This window comes from Erpetoichthys calabaricus, chromosome 12, assembly GCF_900747795.2.
Source record: "Erpetoichthys calabaricus chromosome 12, fErpCal1.3, whole genome shotgun sequence".
Lineage (NCBI taxonomy): Eukaryota > Metazoa > Chordata > Cladistia > Polypteriformes > Polypteridae > Erpetoichthys > Erpetoichthys calabaricus.
In genome coordinates this window covers 131,675,242-131,701,028 of record NC_041405.2, presented here as the reverse complement: position 1 = coordinate 131,701,028, position 25,787 = coordinate 131,675,242, and the positions used below count along the sequence as shown (strand labels likewise).

Here is a 25,787-nt window from a genome sequence, read left to right as displayed (position 1 = left end):
TACTTCTTCAGTTGTAAAATTCTAAAACAGGAGAGTCTGCCCTTTATTTTGAGTAGTGGAATGTGAATATTGAGTAACAGGTGAAGTTATTGGTAGTTAAATCAAAGTGGCAGAAAACTGACAAATATGAGGCTTGAGTTTAAAGGGTTAATGATCGACAGGAAAACAGTATTTGTGTCTTCTTTGCCACTGTAATTCTTTAAGTAACAACTTTGCTTATTGTTGTATGTGCACATGCTGTCTCAATACACTACAGCAGGTCTTTCCAACAGAGATCCTGGAGGACTGCAGTAGCTGCAGGTTTTCATTCTAGACACTTTCTTGATTAGTAACCAATTTTTATTTTACCTTAATTCTAATTGACTTGCTTTTTCAAATCCTTAACTCTTGTTTCTTTTTCATTTGAAATCAAATAATGCAAGGCCACCATTTTGTCTTTAGCCAATATCTTAATTAGAAGAAAAATCTTGCAGTTAATGGTCTGCATTAATTAACTTTATGGCTCGTCAGTGCTCTCATTCTGCCATTGTAGAATTTTCCAATTGTATTGATTCTCTTTTCCTTTTCTTAGAGCATCATCCAAACATTTTGTGGACTATGAGAGATGAATCTTTCTCAGACCTTCACTTTTTTCTTTTAAAATGTTTTATTGAAATACATATTTTGTGTTGGACACATGGGTACAAAATTGGATCAGGTTGTCTGGCATAGCTGAAAGTCTTTTTTTTTTTTTTTAAATAAAGACTGTGACAGTAGTGTGCCATCAGCTAAATACCATTATTCGATTAAAATATGAAATACAAAACTTACTGATTATCTTTCACTCTTAAATTTTACAATAAAATTTAATACAAAGTAAAATTCAGAATGATGCTTAGCTATTTATATTAAAAAAAAATCAAGATTTTATAAACATCAAATAATTCACTTGAAATCTGTCAGTGAACTGCAGTAATTAAATGAATTTGAGTTGCAACATGGTTCCAGATGTTTCAGGAAAGACAATTTTGAGATAATAAAACCATCTTCCTATCAGTATGTTCATACTTCAGGCTTGCTGTGTTCTTTAATCAGAAGTGTACTTCTGCACTAACGACACACTAATGGTGTTATTGTCACAGGAATAGAAGAAAAAGACCATATCAAGCTTGGTGAGTGTAGGAAAATGTGTTTAGTTCGTCTTTGTTCATCTGCTGGTGTAAGCTGTGGTGATGAACACTGATAAATAATATATGTTTTATCTGTGTTGACTTCATTATCATTTAACTTGGTTAACACTGTAGTAGTGCTGGGCGGTATGACCAAAATTCTATATCATGGTATTTTTCAAAATTATACTGGTTTCACAGTATTTTTTTCCCCATGCATGAGAGGATGTTAACCAAATTTTCCACTGCAATTACTGGCTAAGAATAACCTATTCCACTGTCATGAGAATTGTACAAAAAAACATTTTAATGTGCACACAAGTATTAATACAGGTTTGCATGGCCCCATAAAGTGATAGTTTTCAAGGGGGTGGCACTTCAAGGGGGTGGTCCGGATCTAACTGTGCAATTATTGCATTGCATTGCATTAAAAGTTGCATAGGTACGTAAGAGATTAAAAATTATATACAAGAAATAAAATTACATATCATGCAGTTAATATTTTCATTCTACATGCTATTCTGGCACCCTTTGTGTTTTTACTGGTGATTCATCATTGCTTGTTTACATTTTAAATCTGAAATCTTGAGACTTGATACTTAAAGGAACTTATTAAAAGTGTGATTATTTTAATGTGTTGAATCTTTTTTCATTTGATGTTGAAATAAATTTTGATATAATTGTATATTTTGAATTACATTTTAAAAGATAAGTCTGATATTTTTTCAAGTGGAAGTTATTTTTTGATTGAACGTCATATATATTAATTAGGCATGGGAGATTCTATTCTTAAGTGAAGCATTATGAATTTTTAAAAAGACCATGTCTGTTCTTGTCATTATATAGAATCAAAGGGGCATCAATCCAAATGTAAAGGCAAAAACTTTACACATTGGAGTGGAATATATCCAGTCCATTTACATTTACATTTACAACATTTAGCAGACGCTCTTATCCAGAGCGACTTACAACAGTGCTTAGTAGTCTACGACTGTTCTTCAGTCTTTTTAGGCTAGGATTAAATCTACTGTCATTAAACAGGTTACCGCTGACCAAGTTGTACACAAAACCATGCTAGAAGAAAAGAGTAAGTTTAGTACAATTTTTTTTTTTTCTTTATATATAAAGAGAAAGGGTAGGAAAAAAAAGTATGGGGACTTTAGTCCCCCAAGTGCTGTTTAAAGAAGTGTGTCTTCAGACGACGTTTGAAGACAGTGAGGGTCTCCGCTGTTCGTACAGCAAGAGGAAGTTCATTCCACCACTGAGGAGCCAACACTGCAAAGAGTCTTGATGCATGTCGTCTTCTTCTTTTAAGTAAGGGTGGTTCGAGACGAGCAGTGCTTGAAGTTCTGAGAGAGCGAGAAGTGACACGCTGCTTAACCAGTGCTGATATGTAAGGTGGTGCAGTTCCAGTTTTGGCCTTAAAGGCAAGGTTTAGGGTTTTGAACCTGATGCGGGCAGCCACAGGGAGCCAGTGCAGGTTCCGCAGCAGAGGTGTAGTGTGAGAGAATTTGGGAATATTAAAAACGAGTCTTGCAGCTGCATTCTGGATCAATTGAAGTGGTCGTGTTGCCTTTAGTGCAAGTCCAGACATCAGAGAGTTGCAGTAGTCCAGCTTAGAGATGACCAAGGTCTGGACAAGAAGCTGAGTAGCCTCTGTAGTGAGAAAGGGGCGGATTCTCCTGATGTTGTAAAGAAGATATCTGCAGGACCTGGAGAGGTTGCTGATGTGTGGAGAAAAAGACAAGTCTTCATCTAGAGTGACACCAAGACTTCTTGCCGTTTTTGAGGGGACGATAACTGAGTTGTCAAAAGAGATTGCAAGGTCAAGATTCGGAGATGAGTTGCCTTTGATGTACAAGAGTTCAGTCTTGCTGGGATTCAACTTGAGGTGGTGGGAAGTCATCCAAGAGGAAATATCAGCAAGGCAGTTTGAGATGCGGGTTGAGACCTGCTGGTCATCTGGTGGAAAGGAGAGAATGAGTTGAGTGTCATCCGCATAGCAGTGATAAGAGAATCCATGTCCAGCTATTACCTTCCCAAGAGAACCTGTGTATAAGGAGAAGAGAAGGGGTCCTAGGACAGAGCCCTGAGGAACACCAGTGGTCAGTCTTCGTGGAGTTGACTGGGAGCCTTGCCAGGCATCCTGGAATGACCGGTCAGCAAGGTAAGAAGCAAACCATTGCCAGACAGTGCCTGAGATCCCAAGACTAGACAGAGTTTCCAGAAGTATCTGATGGTTGACCGTGTCAAAGGCTGCAGATAGGTCCAAAAGTATGAGGACTGAGGACAGGTTGGTCCATGGCAAGAATTTTTTCAGATGTTGCTTTGCTTCTTGATATTGGACACTTTGTAAAACATAATATCCGTTATTTAAAAAAAAAAAAAGCTCTGAAATTCTGCCGGTATAAACGAAGTCCACCTTTGCTCTTTACCACATCACCTGTCTCTCCTCATGGCAACCTTTCATCCCTGGGAGTGCAACTTAGTTACTTTAAACGTGGTGGAGTCAGCAAAATTCTTAGCTTAATTTCCTAAATTATGAGATCATTTTTAAACTAGTCATGTGTCCAACTGTAAAGATATGGATGTGTTGAGTTTGAGCATCTTTAAAACATTTTTATCAAAATGGAAAGTCACTGTAAACATCTTCATACATTTATGTGATTTCGTACAATTTTATTTATTTACATCAAAACTCCACCTGAGAATGTTGCTGTAAACAGGAATGTATTCTTACTTCAAGAAAAATAGTGGCAAGAATCTGTGAAGGTATATTACTTTCCTTTTCCTTTTATTGTCATAAACATTCCTCAGAAAAGCAAAACTCGTGTCTTCTAAAATTGGAACCTTTGTTACTTCAGTCTAGTCTCCATTTTTAAATTGCAAGAACTGATTTAGAATATTTTTTAATCTGTAAAAAAAACGCTTCATGTTAGAATACAGTAATCCCTCGCTACTTCGCGGTTCACTTTTCGCGGATTCACGACTTCGCGGGTTTTTAAATACAAGTGATTGCCCGCCTATCGCAGGAGTTATGTTCCAGACCCATCAGCAACAGGAGAAAATCTGCGATATAGAAAGACCATATAAATAAACATTTTTATAGTTTAAGCCTTAAAATACCCATCCCACATGCTTTAAACACATGTAAACTTATAAAACACACTTTGTTAACACATATGATATGTGGATGTCGGGCTAAGGATATGAGTAACATCTCACTATTATAAAACATTTTAACTTCACGCAAGACGAGACAGGAAAATTGGTGATGTACAGGCTTTTAAATTATTGACAGGCAGAGCGACAAGCAGCACAAAGCCAGCACAAAGTCCACTTCTCCTTAGTGTTCATTCAGCTCCCCACCCCCTTGACAATGCGAACTGCGCCTCCGGGGAGGGGGGTTTGAGCGAACTTGCGTTCAGCCCTCACAAAACCACACACACACTCCTCCTCCTTCCGAACGCGCAGAGCGACAAGCAGGCATTTTGGCAGAAGCAGCACAAAGTCCATTTCTGCTCAGCGTGAGTTCAGTTGCCCCCCTTCACAAAGCGAGTGCAGACACATTGACGTCTGATCGCTGCGTGCAGTGTGCAGTGTTGGTCTGCGGTGTTTAAGAATGTAGAAAGTGTTTAAGAGCATAGGAAGTGTTTATAAGAGTGTGGGAAAGGTTAACAAGAGAGTGAGAGAGGTTTATAAGAGTGTGGGAAGGGTTTATAAAGCCTTAAAATATGTATAAATAATAAAATAAATATAGGTCGCTACTTCGCGGATTTTCACCTATCGCGGGGGGCTCTGGAACATAACCCTTGCGATAGGTGAGGGATTACTGTACAGTACCAAATTAATATATACTGTGCCAAATTAATATATACTATGATTAGGGGTGTGTGATATTAGCAAAAAATATCTCAATACTTTCTGGGACTTTGACAATAATGATAGATGATATTTTGCATCCTTTAAAAACGTGTTTGTAAAAGTATTATTGATCTAGCTTTGTTCTTGATAATAGGATATTCATTGTAGCTTACTAATGAGATTAATGGAAACAAGTTAACGAAAACAGATTTATTTACTTAAAACTGAAGTAAAATAACACAAAAACATGAAACTCACTAGTCAAAATGTTATTGAGATCACACAGTGCAAGTATGAGTAAACTATTTCAAAGTGGCCTACAGGATTTACACAAAAAATTGTGCCAAGACCAACAAAACTATTATAATGAGAGCATTTTAAACAGACACTAACCATTAATGTAAACAAGATATGAATTCAAAGGGAACAAAATACTAATCATAATTGAAATACAGGGCATGGGCATTACAGTGTGAATAAATGTTAACTGCTCTGCTGTAAGGTGAATTGTTCAGCATTCAAGCAAGAAGAAAAATGTAACATACTGTACTATCTATCTATCTATCTATTGTGTAAAAATCAAAAGTTCTGTCAGACATTGCACATGAAAAAACTATAGCATTTGTAAACATCCATCCATCCATCCATTTTCCAACCGGCTGAATCCGAACACAGGGTCACAGGGGTCTGCTGGAGCCAATCCCAGCCAACACTGGGCAAAGGCAGGAACCAATCCTGGGCAGGGTGCCAACCCACCGCAGGACACACACACAAACCTGCCCACACACCAAGCACACACTAGGGCCAATTTAGAATCGCCAATCCACCTAACCTGCATGTCTTTGGACTGTGGGAGGAAACCAGAGCACCCGGAGGGAACCCACGCAGACACGGGGAGAACATGCAGACTCCACGCAGGGAGGACCCGGGAAGCAAACCCGGATCTCCTAACTGCGAGGCAGCAGCGCTACCACTGCACCACCGTGCCGCTCCCATTTGTAAACAAGTTCTGTCATTTACTGCATAAAGATATAAAAAAGCGAAAACCTATAACATTTTTAAACAAATTATTAACTTCAAGTTCTGTCCAATATTGCACAAAGATATCTGAAAAAAAAATAAAACTGTAAAATTCTATAGACACTGTGAACAGGGGGGCTGAACGCACCCCTAGAAGACACTGACGCTCCTCCAAAACTCCCTCTTAAACGCTGATACAATGGGAATAAATACAGTTTACCTCCACTTTGCTCCCTTACGTTGTACTGCTGCTGCTGCTTCTCTGTCACGTGATATGCTTTGCATACTTAAAAGCCTGAACAGCACCTGTCTTTTTTTGCTCTTTGCTTTCTCTCTCTCTCTCAGATGTCCTCTGCTTCTGTTGGGGGTCCCGCTCCCGACGCACACCCCTACCGAAGAAAAAGATGTTTGTGTTTACTTTTAATTGAGAGAGACTGATCTGTCCCCTCTGTCTTCACACGGAGCTTGTTTTACTTTTGAAAGGAACATATGTTCGTTTGAAGTGTTTGAATAAAAGTTCCTGGCTCAGCAATCTCCTGTGTTTCTGTGCAATTCTGTGACTCAAGCGTGACAATACACTTTTGCTGAATAGTTTATTGAATAAACGTACTTATTAATAGTGCATTAGGGAGAGGGTGTGTAGTTTTATTTTAATGGCAATCAATTTTGTCTTCATCCTTTTCTTTGCAAAAGCCTCCATCAAGTTGAGAATGCATCCAATAACTTGGTGCACCTTCTTAATTAGCTTGTTTATTTTAGACATAATGTTACTTGTCCAGCACATCACAGTATAGAAAATCATACTGGCCATCACAGAATTGTAGAACATGTAACGATCATTGTTACCTACATTAAAGGAATGCATTGTCCTAAGAATAAAATGTCTACTCTGCTCTTACTTATATAATCCATCTGTGTTACTAAAGCAGCCCACCTTGTCATTAACTTGGACCCACCAGTACTTGAATCAGTATTATACGTCTACATCCACTCCGTCAATAGTGACTAGCCATAAAGGTTTTGGGTACTGTGTAAATCAATAACCAGCTCTAGGATTTTGCTGATTTTGAGCTGTACTCAAGTCTAATTAAAATGCTTACCCAGTCCTAAAATAAGCTGTTTGTTATGAAAGGACAGACAGGTAATTTTATTAAATCAAATTAATGTATCCATTATTAAATCAATTTAATGCATCTCAGGTTTGAGTGGGTCGTATCTGCAATGGCCAAAGAGAAAATTGAGACCCTGTTACATGTCTCTTTACTCAAAAGAAAAGCTGCTTAAGTGAGGAAATTGAGGATAAAGAGCTACCTTGCCTTTTGTCTGTTATTTCTTCCAAACTAATAAACTGTACATATATTTAAAAGGCCATTTTGTGAGAATCTGCATTGTTGGTTTTTAACTACTGTGTTGACTTTCCATCATTTGCATTTTGACAAACCCAGTCTTATATTTGTATTTGTAACAGGAGTACACTTGCCCGAGGTGTGAGTCTGGCTTTATTGAAGAGCTACCTGAAGAGAGAAGGTATGTTGGTTGGATGATTTTATTTAGTGATGTTGCTTTACCACTAGAACATTGTTCTATCATTCTTATGTGTTAGTATATAAATTTGCTGACGCGAATTCTTTAAAAATCACCCTCTTAAGCCACCTTCAAATTCTAGTAGTAATAACTAGCTTAACACCATAATCAGTTTGCAGTTAATAAGAATAAAATTTCTGACCTTTAATTCTGGCTTTCATTTTCCTTTTTTGCCCCTGTAAGAGGTGTTTTTTTTTAATAAACGTTGACAAGTCTAGCCACACAATTTTAAGTACATTTGACATTTTAATTGGGTGCAGCATTCTCTCGATCATTTCTTTACAGTAAAGATGTTAAGTGATTCCCATTTAATTATGATTAATCTGTCTTTGTAAATATCACAACAGCATAATAAGCTGTGTATGTATAAATGAAGCATTTCTCTAAAGTTTGAAACCCCCTTTAACAACATGTTCATGCCTACATGTGAGCATTGTAAAAGCAAGTAAATTTACAAACAAGGGTTAGACTAAAACTAAAAATGAGAACTTTGTACAAAGATGAAAAAAATACTTATTGTCATTACACTCCTGTTCCTATGACTATATTGTGATGAATACACAACAATAAAGAAGTTAGACATTTTTGCCTAGTGGTAGTGCCCCATTTGTCTTATTTATGCTACATATAATCAGTTATTTAGCCATTATTATTTTCTCATTGTAATGATTTAGTGGAAGCTCTGCCTTTATTTTAGTATGCAATATTTATAACAAGAACAGAGAAGGGCTTTGAAAGATAGATAATTGAAAATAAATAGGAAAAAGACAGAATATATGAGGTTTAATGATGCTTATGATTCAGCAGTTAGCCTGCTGGGAGAGCTATTGAAAACAGTTGACAAATTTAAATATCATCAATCAGTGGTAGCCCAAAATGGAAAATTAGATGTAGATTAAACCCATAGAGTGCAATATAGATATGACAATTGGAAGAAGGTATTGGGAGTATTTTATGATCGCATAATTAAGGAGAAGGTTAAAGGTAAGGTTTAAGAGAGTGGTAAGACCAAAAACGATGTATGGAGCTGAGACATGGGCAGTAAAGGGAGCGAAGAAGAAATAGATGTGACAGGAATGAGAATTTTGAAATGGATGTTTGGAGCTACAAAAAAGGACAAAGCAAGACATGAGACAATTGGAGGTAAAGTGGAAGAGATCTAAGATAGTATAGAAATAAAGGTTGAAGTGGTAAGGACATGTACTGAGGAGAGACCATGAAAACATCAGCAAAAGAGTGATAGGAAAGGATGTACAGGGGATCAGAAAGCAAGGAAGGCCAAAGTGGAGGCGGATGGATATAGTAAAAGAAGGGAAAGGGTCTGATTTGAGGTGCAAGACTAAAGTGGGAAAGAATGAAGAAGACGACAACGTGCAGGGAGAAAAATCAGCACTTTACAAGAAAACTTCTCTATAATTAATGTTTAAACAGAAAACCTTTACAAAGATAACTAAAACATGCTTTTGTGTGAGCTCTTTTTCAAACATAGTTTGTCACAACACCTTTGTACATTTCTATGAAAAGTGATTTCATTCACACTACCACTCGTAGGTATTGCACCCTCTCACTTGCCTTGATATTGTTGAATGATGTGGCAGTGTTATAGTGACGTTAAATTTAATAGTTCTGACATCTGTGTCAGTGAAGGGCTGCATAAATATATTATAGCTGTGTATCCTGAAAATTAAACCTACCTCTTTTTCACTTTTTTTTTCTCATTTTTATCTTTGTTAATGCCAGCTTAGTTTTTACATTCATTTGATGTTATAGCATTGTTTTTGCTTGATTTATGGCTATTGCTTTAGAACTTATGACAGCAACAAAATGACAGAATTGAATCATCATTTATCAGCATTTTAAACTGATGATTTAGGTCATATCTGTTGCAATTCTGCTACAACTGCTGGAGTGGAAGGGTTTAAAGAATCTTAATAACTTTAGTTCTTTTTTTATTCTGTGATCAACCGCTCGCATCTACAGCACCTCAGCACAACAATTAAGTTAGGTCCTGAAGGACTGGAATGTGAGTTCTTGCTTCTAAAACATCAGATTCTGACTGATAGCACTTCAGTTGTCCCAAGGGGGAAATTTACCCTTATGTGCTGTAAATAAAACACATTTTCTCCTTTAACTGGCTCAAGAACTCTTTCACTGCTCCTGACTATTAACATAGCCTTTCACCCAGCCTCATGCTTAACAAAGACAAAGTTCTGCTAAGGCAGACAGAGCAAGACTTTCATACGTTTAGCAGTTTAAGGATTTATGCAGCAGCATCTACCATGAAACAACCGATTTTCAAAGAAAGAAACAAGGCAGTACAGGCAAAACTGATCCAGTTCCATGTACAGCCTTTCCTGAGGAAAGCTGGTGCCTTAAGAGGCTGTGTCGTTCAGTTTTGGATTGAGAAACACATTTGTATATTTATTCTTTTTTTTTTACTTTTCTGGTTTGTTCAATTAAAATTGTAAAGAATAATGACACATACAATGCCCTCCATAATGTTTGGGACAAAGACATTTTTCCTCAATGTATCCTTCTGCTCCACAGTTTAAAATTATAAACCAATCAATTTAGACCTGATTAAAGTGCACATTGCAGACTTTAATTCATGGATGTTTCCATACATTTCAGTCACAGTATGTAGAAATTACAACACTTTTTTTACATGGTCCTCCACGTTTCAAGGCACCATAATGTTTGGGACAATTGTTCTTAAAGGTTTTTGTGATTACTCAGTGTTTGATTGCTTCATTTGTGTAATTATAACATACTTAGGCTTGCTTCTACAGAGTACCTTTGGTGTCTGTAGTTGCCATTGTTAAGCATGAGGACAAGCTATGCCAATGAAAGTAAAATAAAAAAAAAAATAAATAAAAAAGCAATTATGAGGCTGAAAAACAAAAATAAAACCGTTAGAGACATCGGTGAAAAATTAGGAAGACCTAAACCAACTTTCTGGAATATAATTAAGAAGAAAGAACGCACTGATGATCTCGGTAATCATGAAGGGGGAGGTGGTCCAAGGAAGACTTCCACTGCTGGTAACGGAAAAATCCCCACTATAATAAAGTAAATCCCTGACAATCAGAAACAGTCTTCAGGAAGCAGATGTTTGTGTCAGAGAATACTATCCGCAAAAGACATCATGATCAGAAATACAGAAGCCACACTACAAAGATGCAAACTACAAAAACAGAATGTCCAGATAACAGTTTGTGGAAAAAGTACTTAAGAGCCTGAAGAATTCTGAAAAAGGTCTTGTGTACAGATGAGACAAAAACTAACTTATATCAGAGTAATGCCAAGTGCAAAGTATGGAGACTGAAAGGAACTGCCCTCGGTCTAAAGTATTATATGTTAAACATGGTGGTGAGGTTCTGAGGTGTATAGAAATATCTGCTCAAGTTCCAGTAAATGCCTCCAAACACATTCTACAACAAGATTATGATCTTAGACATACTGCTATGGCAACACAGGAGTTTTTAAACGTTAAAAAATGGAAAATTGACTAGCTAAGCTAGTCACCTGATTTAAGTGAAACTGAGTATGCCTTCTATATGCTAAAGAGAAAAATGAAGGGATGAGCCCCTGAAACAAGCTGGAGGAGAAGGAGCTGAAGATGGCTGTACTAGAGGATTGTAAGAGCATCACTAGAGAAGATCCTTAGCACCTGGTGGTGTCTATAGATTTCACACTTTTCCAGCAGTCATTGCATGCAAGGGATATGCAATGATGTACTAAATATGACTGCTTTAATATACCTTCCATTGCTATGTCCCAAACATTATGGTGCCCTAAATTGGGGGGGGGGGGACTGTGTATAAAAATTAATTTCTACATTTTATGACCAAAATGTATACAAATACCCTTAAAGTCTGCAATGTGTGGATTTTTTTCCCTGTATACTTTTGTTGTCCTCTCACATTCCCAGAAAAATGGCTTGTGTTAAAGGGTCAAATTAGATTCACCAGTTAACCTATGAGCGAGTATGGGTGTGTAAACAAATATGGCCTATGACTGAGCATGGTGTTTTGTGCTGTGACCTCTAAATGTTGAATACAGACTTATTATGGGTTAGAAGTTACACTGCTCACATTCACATTGGATATTTAAAAATTACTACATTTGAATGCATATTCCTGTTAAAGTGTATATCATTCACCTGTTACTACCTAAACATCTTTTTATACTAGTTTTATGACCTGTTTTTATGATACATTGGAATGCTATGGAAGTAGGTGTTACTAAGTTTGGATTATGACAACTGTGACTTTACATGATCTAAAGGAATTTGAAATGTCCAGAGGTTTACTTTTACAAAGAATGTTGTCCAGTCAAGGTTTTGTTTACCTCTGCATCATTTTCAACTGGCTATATCTTAGTGACTGTGTGTATTGTAACTTGATATTGTCTTGATGTAGTGCTGGGCGGTATACCGGTTCATACCGAAAACCGTTTTTTATTTTTGTTATGATATGGATTTTCTTATACCGCAACACCGGTTTAAATTGCCTGAACGACGTTCAGAACGTGGCACAGTGGGAAACTGTTCAAGTGGGGACCTTTTTCACTGCTACACCGCTAAACACAGATTTGTTGCACTAGGGCTCTTTTTCACTGCTACACCACCACATAGTGGGCGATAGCATAGGTATGCCGCGCGGTGAAAATGGATAGAGAGCCGAAAAAAGCAGTCACATCTGTTGCCTGGAGATGCTTTAGTTTTAAAAGGTCAGATGTGTAAATACTATTTCTATACTACTGGATAATACTGCAAGCCAAGTTGTACTTGTTTTATTTGTTTTCAATACAGTGTAATGTACCTGGGTACTGTGTAATAGTGTGACGACATTTTGACTTTATTCTCGACATTTCCACTTTAATCTTGACGCTTATGACGAGAATATATTCTTTTGACTTTATTCTCGTAATTTGTCAATAAAGTAGAACATCGTAAACTAAACTTCATCATAAAATGAATATTTAATTTACTAGATTTTCTCAAACCCCTTCATAAGTTATATAGCACATTAAATGCTTTGTGTTAAGTGATTCGTTCAGAGATGGGCGCAACTCTGAATGGATGGCATAATTAAACATGTGTAACGAAGATATTTTTAAAGTTCTGAACACTCCGTGGGCTAAGTTTATAACTAGTTTTAATTTCACAAAGACGTTTATCGTGTGGTGATTGGTTATGTGGTTATGTGGTGAAAGAAAAAGGAAGGATAGGAACTGGGGTTTTGGTAGCCTACGTCAGATAGAGACAGCATGCATGCAATAAAGATAGCCCGCTCAGAAGAACATGCATTGAATTCTGTGTTCGTGTCTCCGACCAGCAGATCACAAACCCAACATTTACACAATACTTAAGTTAAACCTATGCGATAGCTATTCATACATCCAGTTTTTTGGAGCCTCGTCACACCTGCCATAAAGTTCTCTACACTGAACATACACCTGGGGACCCCTTACTGCGAGGGAGCAGCACTGCCGCCTTACTACCGTGCATGTGTAATACCTGCTTTAATGCATTTCATCATGAAAATGATAATAAGTATTTATCTTAGCATTCTAAATTTTCAGAAAGCAGGAATATCATGAAGTGAATGGATTCTGTATGGTGATCGCTTAAGAAGCGTAGTGATTAACCACTGGGTCGGGGAACGTAACACAAAGCATTTAATGTGCTGCATTAATTTATGACAAGGTAAATTAAGTAATTGATTAAACATTGATTTTAGGAAGAAGTTTAGTTTACGACATTCTACTTTAATTATGAAGTAAACCATGAGAATAAAGTGGAAATGTCGACATTAATCTCAACATAAATGGCGAGAATAAAGTGGAAATGTCGACTTTAATCTCGACATATAGTTTGTTTTTTTCTTCCCAGTATAGCTTAGCTTGAAGCAAGGTCCATATTAATGCAGTTTGCCTAAATGATGGTTCAGCTGGTAAAGATGTCATCACCAAGTTGCACTTGTTGTATTTTATTTTAATTTGGTGAATACTGTGTAATGCACCTGGGCTTGAAGTCTTGAAGTAATAGTGCAACTATCAGTAATAATACTATTATTTATTTTATTGTTATTATTTATTAGTTTTAAATATTATGCAGTTTAATGATGATAAAGTTGTTTAAAAAGTCACTTTAACGTGTCAGTGGACAGAGATTGTTAACATTACCAGAAAGTGTAGTTGGTTTACAAAAAATATTTACTATTTATTCCTTTTCTAAGACATATTCGGTGCAATACAATTTTTGACAAGCACTTCTGGATATTTTACTAAGTCTAAATGCCTCTTTGTATGGTTGAAAATATGTTGTCAAAATTATAGTTTGTTTTTGCAAAATTTGTTCAATAAAAAGGTTCTATATTTTGACTGCATCTGTCATGCAATGTGATACCTTCTCCATTAGTGCCACCCCCTTGAAAACTATCACTTTATGGGGCAATGCAAAACTGTATTAATACTTGTGTGCACATTAAAATGTTTTTTTTTGTACAATGTACAATACTCTTGACAGTGGAATAGGTTATTCTTAGCCAGTAATTGCAGTGGAAAATGTGGTTAACATCCACTCATGCATGGGGAAAAAAATACCGTCGAATACCGTGAAACCGGGATAATTTAGAAAAATACCGTGATATAGAATTTTGGTCATACCACCCACCCCTATCTTGATGTTGTCAAGATTATGATATATCTTACCATATATCTGTTTATGTATTTACATCATTTTATTATGATTGAATTTTTTGTAAATGCTGTAATCTTGTACTCTGAAGAGCATATCTGATACTCATACTATATACATATAATTAGATTATGACGCTTATTTTTTAGGAATGTCTTGGGTGAATAGTAAATTTTGTCTTGAGATTGTGAAGACAACCATTTTCTGTTTTGCTGTGTAAAATGTTAAATACATTTTAGATAAATGATTAAATATCTTCTCTCTATATCTCTATATCAGGGGTGGGCAAAGTCATTCCTGGAGGGCCGCAGTGGCTGCAGGTTTTTGATCCAACCCAGTTGCTGAATTAGAAAACAATGCTTGCCAATAATTAAACTTTATGGATTGTTAGTGCTTTAACTCTGCCACGTCTGTTCATCTGAGATTTTTTTTTCCTTTCTTCTTTTTGAAGTCTAAAATAGAGGAGTAATTCTCTGTCCTTCACCTTTTTCTCTACAGTTTCCTTCCAAGTATTTAATTAAACCAAGTAGCGCAAGATAAATACACACAGGTGTAAATGGTAACAAGCTAAATGGAGAAATATAGCTTTCCTTTGTCATTTGCATCTTATTGCTAATAAGGCGCCATTAAAAACGAATGAAAATAAAATGAAGCAGAAGTGTCACTTAATAATAATAATAATAATAAATTTTATTTATATTGCACTTTATATTTTAGCAATCCCAAAGTGCTACAGAGTAAAAATAGAATAATAAAATAAAAAAGAACAGAAGAGTCTATAAAATACTTTAACAAAATGACTTTCTAAAAAGATGAGTTTTTAGGTTTCGCTTAAAGGCCTCAGTCGACTGTGGGGCTCTCAGGTAATCAGGGAGGGCATTCCACAGCCTCGGCGCCACCGATGAAAACGCCCTGTCACCCATGCTGCTGAGCTTAGTTCTGGGGACTTGAAGAGTGTTAGTGAGTACAGAGCGGAGGGAACGTAAGGAGTTATGGGGGGTAAGGAGTTCCTGTAGATAAAGAGGGGCATGTCCATAAATGCACTGATGGGTAAGAAGGGAGACCTTGTACTCTATTCTGAATGAAACAGGGAGCCAGTGAAGGGTTTTCAGGATTGGGGTGATGTGATCATACTTTCGCACCCTCATCAGGATCCTGGCAGCGCTGTTCTGAATATACTGGAGTCTCTGGATACTCTTGCCAGGAATCCCAATGAGGAGTGCATTACAGTAATCCAGCCTGGAAGAGACAAACGCATGGACGAGCTTCTCTGCATCTGCCAGGGTGAGTAATGGGCGGAGTTTGGCGATGTTCTTGAGATGGTAAAAAGATGACTTACAGAGATATTTGATGTGGGTGTCAAAAGTAAGTTGGGAGTCCATTCTAACACCCAAATTAGTAACAGATGTGGAAAGAGGAATATTTTGGCCAGAGAAAGTAATACTGGTGATGGTAGAAGAGCGAAGATGATGTGATGTACCAACTAAGATGGCTTCTGTTTTGGATCTGTTCAACTGAAGAAAATTGAGCCTCATCCATGCCTCTATCTCCTCCAGGCAGGTAGACAATGTAGATGTTGGCAGAGGAGCAGTAGAGGAGGAGGGAGTAGTCCTGAGGTAAAGCTGAGTGTCATCGGCATAGCAATGGAACGATAAACCATGTCTGCCAATGACAGTTCCAAGGGGGAGCATGTAGATAGTAAAAAGGATAGGGCCCAGCACAGAGCCCTGTGGAACACCACAGGCGACGTTGTGGGTGTGGGACTTTGCGCTGCCAAGGGCGACATGCTCAGTTCTGCCAGTCAGGTATGATGTAAACCAATTTAGAACAATTCCTGAGAGTCCAATAGTGTATTGCAGGCGGTGAAGAAGGATGTTATGGTCTATTGTGTCAAAAGCAGCTGTCAGGTCAAGGAGGATAAGTAGTGAAGGTGAACCAGTATCTGCCGTCATCAGAAGATCATTGGTGACCCTGACCAGGGCTGTTTCGGTGCTATGGCCAGGGCGAAAACCAGACTGAAACTTTTCAAACAGATTGTTCAGTTTGAGATGATCGTGAAGTTGTGCTGCAACTATTTTTTCCAGAACTTTGGAGAGAAATGGAAGATTGGAGATGGGCCTATAATTGGAGAGAACTTCAGGATCCAAGGTGGATTTTTTCAGTAGAGGTCTGATGACAGCAGTTTTTAGTGCAGAAGGAATATGGCCAGCCAGGAGGGACTGATTTATTATCCTGGTGATAAGTGGAGAGATGGCAGAAATGTTGGCCCTCAGCAAGGGTGAGGGGAAAGGGTCCAGGGAACTAGTAGACGGTTTCATTTTCCTGATGACATCCTCCACCTCTTCCCGTGTGGCAACAGAGAAAGAGCAAAGAGGATGGATGGTCTCAGACAATGAGTCAACAGTTGGGAAGTGCAAGATATCCTTGGTAGAGAGGTGTAAACGGATATTATCAACTTTTTGTTTAAAAAAGTTGATATACATGTTGCATCTGTCATCAGTGGTCTCAGAATGGGCAGGTAAAGGAGGTTTGACAAGATGATTTATGGTTGAAAAAAGTTTTTTAGGGTTGCTGGAGCCATTTCTGATGATGGTGGAATAAAACTTGGACCGTGCAACCTTCAGAGCTTCTGCATACGCTCTCATGTGTTCTCTGTAAGCCTGTTTATGGACAGTCAGCCCAGAGGCCTTGAGCGGCGCCCAGCCGCCTTCATTTTTCGCAGCTCGCAGGTATACCAAGGTGCTGAGCACGAGAATGAGACGGACCTAGATGTTAAAGGGGCGTGGAAGTCCAGGAGACTGCTCAGGGACTGGTTGTAAAAATCCACAAGGTCAGCAACAGAGAGGGAGCTGATAAAGTCAGAGGAGAGAAATGTAAGGTCCAAGGCCAAGGCATCTACATTGATATTCTTCAGATTTCTGAAGTAGATCTGTCGTTTTGGTTTGATACGGGAGGAGAAAAAGGGCAGCTCCAATGACACAACTTTGTGGTCTGAAATACCAAGATCAAATACCTGTAGATTCCTGGTTGGGGCACAGTTTGAAATGACCAAGTCAAGAGTGTGACCCCTAGAATGTGTGGGAACATCAACATGTTGTTGTAGGTTGAGAGAATCTAGCAGCTCAAGGAAATCAGCAGTGAGATAACCTGTGGGATTGTCAACATGAATATTTATATCTCCTAAGATTATGATGTTGGCAGAAGTAGCACAGAGTGTTGTGAGAAGATCAGTAATTTCCGGAATAAAGGCAGAATTGGGTTTTGGAGGTCGATAGATAAGGAGAACAGTCAGGGGAAACGGGGGGCTTACATTTAAATGCAAGGCACTCACAGGAAGATATTGCAGGTATCGAGATAGGGGACAACCCCAGGTCCTGACGGTGGATAACAGCTATTCCACCACCACGCCCAGTGCTGCGAGCTGCCTCCAAGTAACTAGCCAAGTGGACAGGCTTCATTTAAGGCAAAGTAAACCTCTGACTGGTGCCAGGTTTCTGTCAGACACATGAAGTCAAGTCCTTTTTCCCTGATGTGTTCTTCAATCAGTATGGATTTATTGCTGATAGATTGAGAGTTAAATAGTTCAAATTTAACCAATGACTGTGAAGTAAATCTCTGTACAGGACGCAGAACATTAAAATCCACTCCACGCAGCTTAGAATTCATTCCACAAAATAAATCCAGCCGGGGATGTGAAGACCTCGCGATATTTCTGTCAGTGGCTCGGGTGTATCCCATGCTAGAGTCCAGAGATCTCACGATACTTCCAGTGTTGATAGTAATTGGAGCGACTGTGCTCTGATGACGCGTCAAACGTGCGACAGATGACCAGAAAGAAGGAATGTTGGTAGTAGAACAGTTTGGGTGGTTATAGAAGACGAACTTTCGGCTGGATCCTCTGTGAATGTAACGAGGACGGCGAAGAAGTCCCAGTTCTTTGATGATGGAGATGTTCATTTCAGGAGTGGTTGCAGGATTAAGTCGGCGGAGTTGTGAGTTAGAATATCTGAACGCCATTCAGACTGAAGAGGTAGGGAGGAATGCTGTCCAGACAGCGCCCGAAAATCTAAAGCAGTATATCCGGGCAACAGGTGAGTAGACAACAAAAAGCTTACCTTAACATAACTTAATAAAATCCATAAAGTCCACAGCAAACGGTAGAACAGTATATCCAGGCAGCAAGTGAGTAGGCAACAAAACCTTGATAAAATCCGTAAAATCCACGGCAAATGATTAAAACAGTACAAGAAAGCTTTCAGAAAAAAAAAAAAAAAAAATAATAATACGAAACTTACTAATGAACACTAAAAGAAAAATAGTAAATTAATAAAGTTAGTAAAATATAAATAATAGCAAAAACACTTGAGCAATAAGTGTTCCTTATTAGGCCATTGGGTTGGAACAAAAACCTGCAGCCACTGCGGCCCTCCAGGAATGACTTTGCCCACCCCTGCTCTAAATATATATTTTGCACACATACATTATTGCATTTTCTCATACGTAATTTTACTTACAAATTGAAAAAATCTAAACTGAATCTATAACATCATTAAATGATGCATGTAAATTATCTGTTTATGAAAAAAATAATAATTTAACTTTTTCAGTCGCTTAAAATGATTCTCCTTTTTGACAGTGATCTGTCATTTGTGGAAATATAGCCGTTACTGTCACTTCCAACTTCCTACATAGATTGGTACATTTTTGCCAGTTGAAAAATTAAGAAAATCACTTTAGTTTTCAGATTTTTTCTTTTATTAACATTAACCACATAGAGTATTTATGTTCTAAAAATATGTAGCAAAACACATTAAGTTGCAATTGTCTCCTTAATTGCTATCACTTCATTTTTCAAACATTTTTTAAGATCAGCTTAGTAAATGTTCTGAATTAAAAAGTCCCCTTTTTGGTTCATTTATGTGCATGGTTCTCAGTGGGAAAACAAGTTATGTTGTTACTGTAACTATTGCAACTTGGTCCACTCTCACTTGTGAGTTCAGCTGAAGTTTAACAGCTAGCACTCCTTTGTTTCTGCTAGGAAGAGAGATGGTCACACTTTTGCTTTTTTTGGGGACTGAAAAAAAAAACAGCCTTCCTGACTCCCCAATGCCTGTTGATATTGTGTTTCCACACAGCACTGAAAATGGTTCCAGTACTTCAGCATCAACTAGTGACCAGAATCGCCATCCATTTGAGGTTTGTTGTCATGTTTCAAGCAAGTTTATAGTTAACTGCAAATATGAACCAGGAGTCTTGTGTTCCATTTCTTGTAATTGCCACTTTTAAGTTGTGTTTTCTAATAAGTAAATGGATTTGTACAATATAATTAAAAAAAAAAAAAAAAACTTTCTTTACAGAACCTGGACCAACAATTGTTCAGCTTTCCACCAGGATATGGCCAGTTTGCACTGGGTATTTTTGATGAGAGTTTTGATTTTGGGTCTAGTGTAACCTCTGAGGATAATAGAGAAACAGAAAATCGCAGGGAGCGTGAACTAGCCTCTCGGCAGCGCTACGGAGCAATGCAGCCTAGAACACGCCACCTAGCAAGACGGCAAACAGGCAGACATGAGGGTGTCCCTACACTGGAGGGGTAACATTTATTTATTTATTTATTTCTAAATATGGTTTTCTTAACTTTACTTATTGAAAGAGTAATCATCCATATGTGGGTCGGCCCCTTTACATGTTTTCTTGAGTCAAAACTTCTTCAGATGTCTTGTTCTTTTGCAACTGTATGTCCTTGAAGTGTCATCTAGAGGATTCAGCAAGTAGCAGCATGCTTTTATTAAATAAATGATGAGAAACGTTGTCAAACTTAGGATTTATTTTGTAAAAAAAAAAAAAAAAAAAAACATTCTTGTCCCAAAAAGTGGATTATTACCAGTATATAGAATCATGTTTGGAAAGGTCAATACATTCTCTTACTAAAGGGTGTTTTCTGCTGTTCCCACCTTATCTCTCTGGGAGCAGATATATAATGTCCCTTTTTTATTTATATTTTTCTGTTCTGCAGTAGCGGTCTTGTCAGTAGTTGCTGATTGAGCCTGTCAAAATTTCTTGAAATTGCATGGCTATATTTTATGACAGATGTTTATTTATGGATTTATTTATTTTGAGAGAATAGAATAAAAGCTTACTGCAATCTTTATGATGACATAGGTGGCAGTATTTTACTACATGAATTCTAATTGCTTCTTTTTTTACAGAATTATTCAGCAGTTAGTAAATGGAATTATAGCACCCACTGCCATGCCAAATATAGGACTGGGTCCATGGTAAGCAATTTTTAGCTTCAGAAAGTATTAACTAAGTTTTAAAACACTAAAATCTAAGGAAACTAATTACTTCTTTTTTGTATCAATTTTGGACATTATATTAATTTATTAGATATAATAATGTAAAAGATGGATATTTGACAGTGCTATTCCAAGTATCATCTAAGTTTTTAAAAATTATCTTTTGAGTTTTAAGTGTTCAGCCCTATTGAAGGTATATGCATTGCCTTTCTTGACATTTACTGACCAAGTGTGGTCAAATTATAGTATTTTTGTTATAATCATTCTGAATTTCCTGAATTAAAAATGTTTTCATTAGACCAAGGATAATAATATGAAGCTTTTTTTCCTATTATTCAGCGGGTATGTTGCACTCAAATCCAATGGATTATGCCTGGGGGGCCAATGGACTCGATGCAATCATTACACAGGTGAGAGAAGACTTGTTTGCATTTATGATATGATGAAATTATTCTTTTTCATTAATTTAAAACCCCCTTCATAGAGTCAATTATTACAGAACTAGTATTTAGCCCATTACAATAACGGGCGCGTAGAACAGTAGTGCATAAACATTAGTAGGAACAGTCTAGTATTAAATGGCAATGGACTTTGACCTCATTCTTTTTGTTGGTCGTATTTTTCTTTGTCTTTCACAGCCTTTCTTTTGTTGATGTTTACTTGCTGAGTCTGACCGTTCTTCGTGGGCTGCCACCGTGTATTGTGTGTCTTTAATTTTTCTGTGACAGTAATTACTGTCTTGTATGGCTCTGTTCAATAAGGGCGCGCACAAAAAGGTGAGCTTCAAAAGGGCGACCTCAGTTGAGCGCGGCGAATAAAGGCGTTCGTAATAATTTAGTTCAAATGGCTCCGGGAATATGTGAAGAGCAACAAAGGTGCAAGATCTTTATTTACCGCGCGCCTTTATTCGCTGCGCCCAATTGAGGTCGCCCTTTTGAGGCTTCGCCTTTTTGTGTGGCGCCCTTAGTTGAAGGATACCGTCTTGTACGTCCGTAATATACCTTTAATTTTCTCTGGCGGTTAATACAGGGCGTGCGCGTCGGTAATATGCCTTTAATCTCCTCTGACAGTAATACTGGCTTTTCCTCACAGGTGCGCAGTGGTAGTGCTGCTGCTTTGCAGTAAGGAGACTGTGGAAGATTGTGGGTTCGCTTCCCGGTTCCTCCCTGTGTGGATAGCGCTTTGAGTACTGAGAAAAGCGCTATATAAATGTAATGAATTATTATTATGTGGCTGTAATATTGCGTCACTGCTATTGTGTACCTTTAATTTCCTCTCGCAGTAATACTGGTTTGTATTTCTGTAAAAACGCCTCTAACTTTTTCTGACAGTAATATCGCGCATCGCAACCGTGCCCCGCGCATGCGCACTTCACCAGAAGACACCCACACACGGACACCTGGACGCTACATAGGGGTTTTTTATATATATAGATGTTTTTAAAAGAAATTAATATTTTAGAAACTTAATAATGCAGTTTGTTTGTCATTACTCACATAGTAAAATAAAGGTAACAATAACATTTGGAAATTAGGATAAAATAAGGGAATACAAAATGTTTTAGAAAATCCAGCATTTCCCCTAGAAAATGTTATTAGTTGTGTGGCATTGATTGCTAATTTGGTGTTTTGGGGGGTGGTATGGGGACTCCAATTTAAAAAAAAACTAAAGTGTTGCAATATAAAGTAATTCAATAATGGCAAAGAACATCATTTTTCAATAAAAAGGCATTTATATTTTTAATTTAATCTCATTTTCTAACTTATTGTAATAAGCAAAATATTTTTTTTTCATTTGCATTATAAGAATACATTATTGAAAGAGGATGGGAGGTTATGGGAAATAATTTGCTTTAGGGCCAAAGGGGAGGATCAGATTATTGCACAGTGCTAAATTTTTACATCTTGGAATAAACTATTGCTTTGAAAACAAGTTTTACATGAAAATTTCTGTACATCACGTTTAAGGACTATAGTTGCTGAAAACGTCCTAGCCCACTTATGTGAATTATTTTATAGTGACAGCCAATTGAAGTATAGAAATGCTGGAGAAGGTGAACAGGGGCCGTATACAAGTGTAAACAAACACAGAAGCAGAAAAACGGTGAAAAGAGTTTTACATTACTATAATTATTATCATCTTGTTAACACCATCTGTTGGTGTAGGTTGAAAGCTGACTTACCGCAAGTACTAAAAATAGTTGGCTTTTTTTTTTGCTTTGCTGCAATTTTTACTAAGATTGGTTTCTTAAACTGAAAGCTTTCTGTGGTTTCCAGTCTCTTTTCTGAAATGCACAATTTATAATTTAATAGTGTATTTCAAATGGTTTATACAGCCATCAGTTGCATATCCTGTTGCGTGTCTTCATTTTGTACAGGTGTGTTACCCCCTTGTCGCATTGTCAACTAAAAATTGTAATTGTGTTAAATATTTATATGCCTATGCACAACCAATAATTTCCAGCCTTTTTTTTAATCTAAGAAAACCTTAACTTATTCCTCTAGTAAGTATGCTATAAATTGTAAGTTCCAATCATTTCATGTGTTGTATGTTAATTATATCTGCCATATTTCCATTTTAAGGTGTCTGCTTGACAGCTTACTGAGAAAGTAAAATAGTGATATTTGTGATTTCGTGTACTGAATACAAGATTATAGTGGTATACTTTGTGTTTAAAGTAGTACAATCCTCAATGTTTTTGAAACTGGATAAATTAGATTACTGCTGTCTGTACTACCCAGGTCAGAGGTATTATCTAGGTGGTGCCCCAGGGTTATCTAGGTATGTGCTCTCAAAATTTGTCCAGGTTTCTATTCTTATGGGCAATTTAGGAATGAGACATATTCTGCTTCATATCATCTGACACTGCCTTTGGTTTTTCATTTTATTTATTTTATCGCCTCATGCCGCCCTTCTTTGTCACATTATGCTCTTTTACTTAGTCTTTCTTTTTCATTCCACATGCTTAAACTACCTCAGCCTGTTTCTTCTTACCACATTATTTATTGCCCCGGTACTAATCCTGCATCGTGTTTTTTGCACACTTCTTTAACAACAATGTGATTCCACAGATCCATATACCTGTATTCTTTTAAATATCCTTGCATAGCTTGAATGTTTTTTTATAATTGACTTTCTGCTATTAAAGTTAAAAGTCCAAATAGGAGACTGTACCCAAAACTACTTTTGTGCACCCCTTACCTTTGCCTTCATCATTGATTCTACACTTATGCCACATTCACTATGGTACATATTTCTCAGAAATAACTTTATTTGTGTGCCTAAACCTACTGCACCATTATATGAACCTTGCCACACCTGCAACAAACAAATGTAGTACCAGGGCAAGTTTGTTTTTTTTTTTTTTTTTTAATTCCTGAGGGCCTCTCAAAAAAGCTGTCAAAGAGTCTTATTTATAGCAGGAGGAGTCTGAGATTCCTGTACCATTCTAGTTTATAGTAGCACATCTTTGCCCATGGTGTGTTGTTTTTGTTTTTTTGTTTTTCTTTCCCCCTCTTCCGGAGTGAATGGAGGAGCAGAGGAGTGACATATAGTGACAGGGAATTAGCCAAATTAGCTAATACACATTTGCCCAGTTCCAGAGGTCACCATGATCTACTAGTTTACAGCACAGCTCAGTAAGTACACATGCATTCAAGCTGAAGTTTCTCTTTTTAAGATTCTTCATTCACTGAAAAGCCTGCTTCTGAGTAAGAAAAACAGTGTAACTTGGAAAAATAAATTAGTACGTGCTAACATTTTAAACAGAGCAAAACGACCAACAAATTAAAAAAAAAAAAAAAGTTGGTTTAGCTATATAGTACCAGCTAGAATGTACGGCAACACATAGCTTTTAAGGCTGTTATAAGTGATTGATGAAGTCCAGAAATTATATAGAAGGGTTTTTCATTTTTTAATAGATAAGGTATTACACAGTGCATCGATTCTCAATTTGCTAGTACAGTTTCGATACATTTCATCCACCATACTGATACTGTTTTATATGAGGCTTCTGTGTCAGGTGCAGCATCTCTTTGAAAGCATTATTCTCTGTAGTGTGAAAAGAGACCATTTCTTTAGTTAAATGACATAATACAGCCGTAGTACATTGTGTCCACCTTGCAAGCTCTCATTTATATTTTCTACTTTTAGCAAAAGCCAACTCAATTGACTGATGGTCTCCTTTGCTTGTTCTAGCAACTTTTTTGAATGCACACTAAGGAGAAGCGGTCAGATCATATGCTGGCTTGCTGCTGCCGGCGAGCTGCATGTTATGCTTGTTGCTTGTCATTGTTTTAAGAGCTGGGAGCACATGAAGTGTGTCTGCTGTGGCAAGCGGATGGGGGTGGTACCCAGCCGGGACGCCCAGAAGGATGAGGAGCCCTGGCCCTCAGCACTTCCGCCACACCCGAAAGTGCTGGGGGGAAGAAGACCAGGGACACCCGGAGTTGGCTACCGGGTTGCATTGCCGGGCACTATCTGGCCACACCAGGGAGTGGCCGCAGTTGCTCATTGGGGAGGGCACCCTGGGAGCACGTCCGGGTAAGGTTTAAAAGGGGGGCCCGCCTCCCTCCCATTTGATGGCTGGAGTCGGGTGGAAGAGGATTGGAGCTCGGAGTAGAGGAGGAGTGGAGGCGGACCAGAAGAGAGAGAGAGAGAGGGGGGGCATTGGAAAGGCCTGGACTTGTGGGTGATTGGTGCTCGGGGTCACTTGGGTTTCTGTGGTGCTGTTTATTGCTGTTAATATGAATACGTGTGGTTGGTTGTGAAACCATCGATGTCTGCTTGTCTGTATCCAGGCTGTTCCCCCACACTGCCAAAAGGCAATTTCCAACAACTTCTAGGTTAGATGTCCATGAACCTTGTTTTAAATGTCTTACTGCATTGGTCTCGCAGGACATCAAAGTTATCTCCAGAGAAGATATGTCTCGTCTCCCTAGTCTGCCTCCAAAGATTTTTTTTTTTGTAATAGAGATATATACCATAGCATCCAGTTACATATTATTAAATCCACACATGAAAAATTCCCCTTTCCCCTTGCTTAACATATTGTACAGTGTGTGGCACATACTGTAACAAAGACTGACCATTATTTCTCTGCCAAGCATGCATTTTCTCAACAATTATTATCTGCTCCAAAATGCTGATCTCGCATTAAGACCCATGCCG

At 37.8% G+C, this 25,787-nt stretch overlaps 1 protein-coding gene across 1 annotated transcript in view; it reads left to right on the top strand.

The window, feature by feature from the left end:
- Positions 1 to 25,787, top strand: part of rnf126 (ring finger protein 126) — a 58,256-nt gene that overhangs the window by 15,749 nt on the left and 16,720 nt on the right. Inside the window, 5 exon segments of the mRNA XM_051934673.1 lie at positions 7,501 to 7,559; positions 19,455 to 19,515; positions 19,677 to 19,912; positions 20,529 to 20,598; positions 20,960 to 21,028. Of these exon segments, the coding sequence (XP_051790633.1) occupies positions 7,501 to 7,559; positions 19,455 to 19,515; positions 19,677 to 19,912; positions 20,529 to 20,598; positions 20,960 to 21,028 (495 nt within the window).